The sequence below is a fragment of the Pelodiscus sinensis genome, chromosome 30, assembly GCF_049634645.1.
Source record: "Pelodiscus sinensis isolate JC-2024 chromosome 30, ASM4963464v1, whole genome shotgun sequence".
NCBI classification, from domain to species: domain Eukaryota; kingdom Metazoa; phylum Chordata; order Testudines; family Trionychidae; genus Pelodiscus; species Pelodiscus sinensis.
In genome coordinates this window covers 12,328,456-12,335,511 of record NC_134740.1, presented here as the reverse complement: position 1 = coordinate 12,335,511, position 7,056 = coordinate 12,328,456, and the positions used below count along the sequence as shown (strand labels likewise).

General features: G+C 62.4%; 1 protein-coding gene across 1 annotated transcript; it reads right to left on the bottom strand.

Moving 5' to 3' along the window:
- Positions 1–4,745: 4,745 nt before the first annotated feature.
- Positions 4,746–6,084, bottom strand: LOC106732911 (ribonuclease-like). Its single transcript, XM_075912256.1, has 2 exons — positions 5,887–6,084; positions 4,746–5,290 (listed from the first exon to the last, which is right to left on the bottom strand). The coding sequence occupies exon 2, from the start codon at positions 5,275–5,277 to the stop codon at positions 4,879–4,881; it is 399 nt and encodes a 132-aa protein (XP_075768371.1). The 5' UTR covers positions 5,278–5,290; positions 5,887–6,084; the 3' UTR covers positions 4,746–4,878.
- Between the last annotated feature and the right edge of the window lie 972 nt (positions 6,085–7,056).

The window sequence follows — 7,056 nt, the reverse complement described above, 5'->3', positions numbered from 1 at the left end:
AGCCACCCCTTCCCCACCCTCTGCTGCCCCCTAGTGCCCATTCTACAGTATAGCTGCCCCTCCCCCACCCACCCTCTGCTGCCCCCTAGTGCCCATTCTACAGTATAGCCACCCCTTCCCCACCCTCTGCTGCCCCCTAGTGCCCATTCTACAGTATAGCTGCCCCTCCCCCACCCACCCTCTGCTGCCCCCTAGTGCCCATTGTACAGTATAGCCACCCCTTCCCCACCCTCTGCTGCCCCCTAGTGCCCATTATACAGTACAGCCACCCCTTCCCCGCCCACCCTCTGCTGCCCCCTAGTGCCCATTATACAGTATAGCCGCCCCTTCCCCACTCCACCCTCTGCTGCCCCCTAGTGCCCATTCTACAGTATAGCCACCCCTTCCCCACCCTCTGCTGCCCCCTAGTGCCCATTATACAGTACAGCCACCCCTTCCCCGCCCACCCTCTGCTGCCCCCTAGTGCCCATTATACAGTATAGCCGCCCCTTCCCCACTCCACCCTCTGCTGCCCCCTAGTGCCCATTATACAGTATAGCCGCCCCTTCCCCACCCACCCTCTGCTGCCCCCTAGTGCCCATTATACAGTATAGCCGACCCTCCCCCACCCACCCTCTGCTGCCCCCTAGTGCCCATTATACAGTATAGCCGCCCCTTCCCCACCCACCCTCTGCTGCCCCCTAGTGCCCATTATACAGTATAGCCGCCCCTTCCCCACCCACCCTCTGCTGCCCCCTAATGCCTATTATACAGTATAGCCGCCCCTCCCCCACCCACCCTCTGCTGCCCCCTAGTGCCCATTATACAGTATAGCCGCCCCTTCCCCATCCACCCTCTGCTGCCCCCTAGTGCCCATTATACAGTATAGCCGCCCCTCCCCCACCCACCCTCTGCTGCCCCCTAGTGCCCATTATACAGTATAGCTGCCCCTTCCCCATCCACGCTCTGCTGCCCCCTAGTGCCCATTTATTTTTCTGCCATTGTGCATTAAGCCTAATAGTGAAAAATCCTTCCCTTCGTTGGAATCAGCTGGTGTCTTTATTTTCCATCCTTTGGGCTCTGTCACCCACATTAAAGCTGCTCCTTGCAAAGCAATAACCGTCTTGCTGTGTGATTGGGGATGGGCGGAAAGTTGGTTCCTGAACACTTCATGAGGGGGCTGGACCCAGGCTGGCCAATCTTCCTCTATTGACCCCCTCCCGCAGTGGTCAGGCTGCTGTATATCTGTTCTCCGAACCGCTCCCTTCCTTTCCATGTGAGGGAAAACAATCCCAGTCCTGGGACTTCCTGTTTTCCTGTTACCACCCAACCCTGCCCCTGCTGTAGGTCAGGAGAAGAGGAAGCTGCATCCCAAACGGGATGGTCCTAGCTCCTACTGTTGGCGAGTTCTTGAACAAATGAACTCACGGACAGAGACACAAACGGACTCACGGACAGACAGAGGCACAAAGTCTGCAGGGTATCGCTAGAGAGAGATGTCTGTGGAGTCCACCACTTATCAGTCGACCCTCTGCCTCATCTGTCTCTTCTCAACCCCTCCTTAAGCACAGTTTTCACCAGACCCACAAGCCGGGTGTCCTGGTGCACACAGCTCTGTGGAATCAATCCGCCTACTGCAGGCATGATGCCAGGATTAGAAAACCCGTTTTAGGGAGTGGCCGAGCCGCACGGCTCTGTCTGTGTTGCTGAACAAGGAGCGAGGGATTGGAACTCACCGTGTAGGCATGGACCTAGGGCACAAACAGAGCGAGGGCCTTTCGGTCCAGCAGAGAAAGGCCTAACTCTGCGTTACGCGCGGACAGGCGCCCTGCCCCGGGGACACACCCCAGCAGGGAAGGCGCCTTCACATAAGGAAGCCGTGGGATTCCCTGCACGTGGGCGAGGGGACTAATCAGGTTCTGCAGCCTCCTTGCTCCCTCTCCTGCCCCCAGGGCATCACCTCAGACACAGGCGTGCGAGGAACCGAGCCCACAAGGGCTGATGGCCCCACGTACCAGAGGGTGCCCTACGGACACATCACGACAGCACATCGGTCCAGCTCTGCTCTCAGCTGCCTTCACTCTTTCTTTCTTTCTTTCTTTCTTTCTTTCTTTCTTTCTTTCTTTCTTTCTTTCTTTCTTTCTTTCTTTCTTTCTTTCTTTCTTTCTTTCTTTCTTTCTTTCTTTCTTTCTTTCTTTCTTTCTTTCAATGTTAGATGCGAAAGGATGGACCCAGCAAGTGCTTTGGGGTAAGGTATAAACTGACCTGGGACAGTGCCTCACCCTGTGGGGCAGAGACAATCTGTTTGGTGAAATTGATTTTAGAACCTCTCCCCTGTGTGAGGGGGGCTGGGGGGCACAGGGAGCACTGGGGTGTCTGAGGGGAGGTGGGGGATGGGTTATAACCTCTCCCCTGTGTAAGGGAGGCTGGGGAGCCCAGGGAACACTGGGGTGTGTGAGGGGAGGTGGGGGATGGGTTATAACCTCTCCCCTGTGTAAGGGGGGCTGGGGGGCACAGGGAGCACTGGGGTGTGTGAGGGGAGATGGGGGATGGGTTATAACCTCTCCCCTGTGTAAGGGGGGGCTGGGGGGCACAGGGAGCACTGGGTGTCTGAGGGGAGGTGGGGGATGGGTTATAACCTCTCCCCTGTGTAAGAGGGGTTGGGGGGGCACAGGGAGCACTGGGGTGTGTGAGGGGATTCACCGGGGAGGGTCCTTGCTGGCCAGAGGGGCAGCTTATGCACTTGGTGGGGCTGGTTTGGGGCCCTGCAGGGGCAGTTCCCAGGCTGGGGCCGTCGGGCGCTCTGGCGCTGAGCAATGTGGCGCAATCAGACAGTCTCAACGGTGCCCCCGCCCTGGTACGTCCCCGTCGAGCAGACCTCTGCACACAGGGACCAGGCGCTGTCCGTGCAGCCCAGCAGGGGGAGGGAGGCCCCGATCCCCACGCCAGGGAGACTCACGCACCCGCTCACAGCCCCGTCCCACCCGGCCCCCAGCCTTTGTCCCTCTTGCTGGGCCAGAGGACTCATCTGGCCACGCTTCCCAGCCAGGCTCTGGGTGCTAAAGCACCAGCCATTGTAGATGGAAGGGGCACCCCAAAATCCCCTCCCCCCTTGGGTGCAGTGCCCAGGGAAACTGAGGCCAACACCTGGGGCTAGCACCGGCCGGTAGAAGGAGCAGGCACAGGACAAAGGCCAGGGGCAAGCGCAGCCTCTGCTCTGGGAGCCTCATCCTGGCCGAATTTCCTTTTGTGGCAAGCCCAGCCCTTCTGCAATTCACGCCTGCAAGGTGCCGGCAGCTCCTCCTGTCGCTGTAGGAGCAGAACTGCCGCCTCCTTATCTAAGTCCCTGATGGGAGTAGGGGCCAGTTCCAGACAGAGCCCACCCCTAACCGCCCCCCAGCGCAGCCCCCTCCGCCCCCCTCCCACAGCGGACCGGCAGCCCTGGGGTTGGTCCCACCCCTGCCGTGAGACACACAGAGCCATGGCCAACACACAGCCAGACGGGCAGCATCGCCTTTTATTGCTGGGAAAAGAGAGCGACTCCCACGCAGCCATGGGCGGCCCCGCTCAGCCTGACGCCGTCACCGTCCCACGGCCCCCCGCCAGCGAAGGCAGGGCTCACTGCTCAGTGGGAGAAGGACAGGGAGGGGTGGGGAAGGGGCGGCCAGGAGACAAAGGGATTCTGGCCTGTCCGGGTGGGGAAACGCTGGAAGAAGTCGCCTGGGGGGTTGTGGAATCCCCATCTCTGGAGAGATTTTCGAGCGGGTTGGACACACGCCTGTCAGGGATGGGCTAGATGGTGATTGGTCCTGCCGTGAGGGACTCAATGTCCTTGCGACATCCCTGACAACTCTCGGGTTCAATGGGTGCTAGGGCAGCTGAGGGCCAGGGCGGGGCAGTGGGGCAGCGTAGTAGTACGTTGGGCAGCAGTGGGGCGGGGCAGTGGGGCAGCATGGTAGCACGCCGGGCAGCAGTGGGGCGGGGCAGTGGGGCAGCGCAGTAGTACGTTGGGCAGCAGTGGGGCGGGGCAGTGGGGCAGCATGGTAGCACGCCGGGCAGCAGTGGGGCGGGGCAGTGGGGCAGCGCAGTAGTACGTTGGGCAGCAGTGGGGTGGGGCAGTGGGGCAGCGCGGTAGCACGCCAGGCAGCAGTGGGGCGGGGCAGTGGGGCAGCGCGGTAGCACGCCGGGCAGCAGTGGGGCGGGGCAGTGGGGCAGCATGGTAGCACGCCGGGCAGCAGTGGGGCGGGGCAGTGGGGCAGCGCAGTAGTACGTTGGGCAGCAGTGGGGTGGGGCAGTGGGGCAGCGCGGTAGCACGCCGGGCAGCAGTGGGGCAGCGCAGTAGTACGTTGGGCAGCAGTGGGGCGGGGCAGTGGGGCAGCGCGGTAGCACGTTGGGCAGCAGTGGGGCAGGGCAGTGGGGCAGCGCAGTAGTACGTTGGGCAGCAGTGGGGCAGGGCAGTGGGGCAGCGCGGTAGCACGTCAGGCAGCAGTGGGGCGGGGCAGTGGGGCAGCGCGGTAGCACGTCAGGCAGCAGTGGGGCGGGGCAGTGGGGCAGCGCGGTAGCACGCCGGGCAGCAGTGGGGCGGGGCAGTGGGGCAGCGCGGTAGCACGTCAGGCAGCAGTGGGGCGGGGCAGTGGGGCAGCGCGGTAGCACGCCGGGCAGCAGTGGGGCGGGGCAGTGGGGCAGCGCGGTAGCACGTCAGGCAGCAGTGGGGCGGGGCAGTGGGGCAGCGCGGTAGCACGTCAGGCAGCAGTGGGGCGGGCAGTGGGGCAGCGCAGTAGTACGTTGGGCAGCAGTGGGGCGGGGCAGTGGGGCAGCGCGGTAGCAGTGGGGCAGCAGTGGGGCGGGGCAGTGGGGCAGCGTGATAGCTCGCTGGGCAGCAGTGGGGCCCTGGCCTTACTAAATTCTTCTGTCAAAGTGCACAGGGTCGCAGGCGATGCGGATGTGATTGGAGCTGGGGATATCTTCATAGCTGCAGGACTTATTGGGCGCGATACCCCTCAGGCGGCAGTTGGTGAGGGTGAAGGCTCGGATGCTGATCTGCCGGTTCGTGCCTCGCACTGGGGTCCCCCCGGAGCCGCAGACATTGATGATGTCAGTAGTCCTGGCATGGATGAAGGTGTTGTTGCCCTTGCAGGGCGTGGTCATGCCCCGGCGCTGCATCATCCGGTTGCAGTAGGGATTGACCCGGGTCCGGGGGTAATCGATGTGCTGCCGCTTGAAAGCCCGGTACGTCTGCCCCTGGGCCAGAGCCAGCCCCACGGCCAGCCAGGCCAGCAGCAGCATCGGGTGAGCCATGGGCCGGATCTCCCTGCCGTGGGGAAGAAGGGGGTGCATGGATATGTGGGGCAGAGGGGACGTGCATCCTCCATGAACCCCACAACCTCATCCCCTCCAGCCTCTGGTCCTGGCAAGGTTCAGCAACTTCCGGGTCCCCAGCACCCGGAGCCGGGAGACCTCCCATGAGATGCACATCTGGGCACGGGGGCAGGGGGACGCTCTCTGGCCCATGTGGCCAGGAGCCCAGGGGCCCATCAGCCAACGGCCCAGCAGGCTGCACAGTAGCCTCCACCATGACCGGGTGACCTTGGGGCAGACTCCAGGGCCCAGACAGAGCCCGAGAAGGGGCAGAGCTGCCCGGCTGGGTCTTTGGGTTCCACCATCGTCACCCAGGAGCATCAGTGCCCCAGACATCAGTGCTCCGCCTCGTGTCTGGCCCGTGGCCCGGCCCCAGCTATGGAGGCTGGCGAGTCTCTCCCATCGGGGGCAGGGGGCAGGGGAGTTTCCGTAGCGCAGGCGAGTCGGTGAATTCTGCCTGCACCATCCGGCCGAGCCCCGGGGAAGATGCTGCTACTTCTACCTCCCTGGGCAGCCTCAGCCCCGCACCTCCAATGGGTCAGCTCTCACCTGGGCCTGGGGCTGGGCGTCCCGTGTGAGCGGCGGCTCCGGATCCCGGCGAGAGGAACGATGCTGCTCTGGAGCCGGCCGGGGCTGCGCGAGAAACGGGCTCGGAGCCTCGGCCAGGGGAGCCCGTCACGAGAAGAGAGGTGAGTCTGCGAGAGTCCTGCCCCGGGGCGGTGCTTTATAGAGCCCGGCCAGGCTGGGGGGCAGGGAGGGGAGGGGCAGCTCCTCCCACAAAGGCCCCAGAGATGCGGGGGGGGGGGGGAGTTAGGGGGAGGCAGGCACGGGGCTCTCGGTGCACAGTCCTGGTGCCCCCTTACAGGGCTGTGTCCTCACTGGGCGCCCTGGGTACCCATGAGCCACGACCCCCCCAGCGCTTCCCTCCATGGATCCCTGCCCAGATCTGTGGGCCCTGAGGGGCAGTGACCTAGCCAGGGCAGGGGCAGGCCTGCCTCCTAGATGCGCTGGCCCAGCAGAGTCTATGGGAGCCGGGTCCTGCCCCCACTCCAGTGCCCCAGAGTCACAGGGAGGGGAGAGGGCTGGAGGGGAGCTGGGGGGCAGGGACTGGCTGCTGGAACCAGATTCATTTTGGTGCTTGGGGTCGTCTCTCCTGGATCGTGTCCTGCCCAGCGCTGGGAGTCAGGACAGGTTGAGGCTCTGCAGGGCAGTGGGATCTAGTGGTTAGAGCCACGGGGAGGGAGCTTTAGTGTGTTTTTGTGAGACTGAGATAATGTCCCAGTGGGGTCACTGGCTAGTCACACTCTACATCTCCAGCCCGGCCTCTCATTCAATGGGGCACCCCCAGCCCTGTTACACGCCAGGTTAAGATCAGCATCAGCGATTTAGATATTGGCATAGAGAGGACACTTATTAAGTTTGCAGATGATTCCAAGCTGGGAGGGGTTGTGACTAATCTGGAGGAGAGGGGTCAGAATTCAAACTGACCTGGACAAATTGGAGAAATGGTCTGTTAATTATCGAGACCAAAATGAACCCACTTTAAGGGTATGTCTACACTACAAAGTTAATTCGAACTAACAGCTGTTAGTTTGAATTACCTTTGCTAGGCGCTACACATGCAAACCGCTAGTTCGAAGTTAATTCCAACTAGCAGAGCGCTTAATTCGAGGATTAAGCCTAGTTCGAATTAAGCAGTTCGAATTAAGGGCTGAGTAG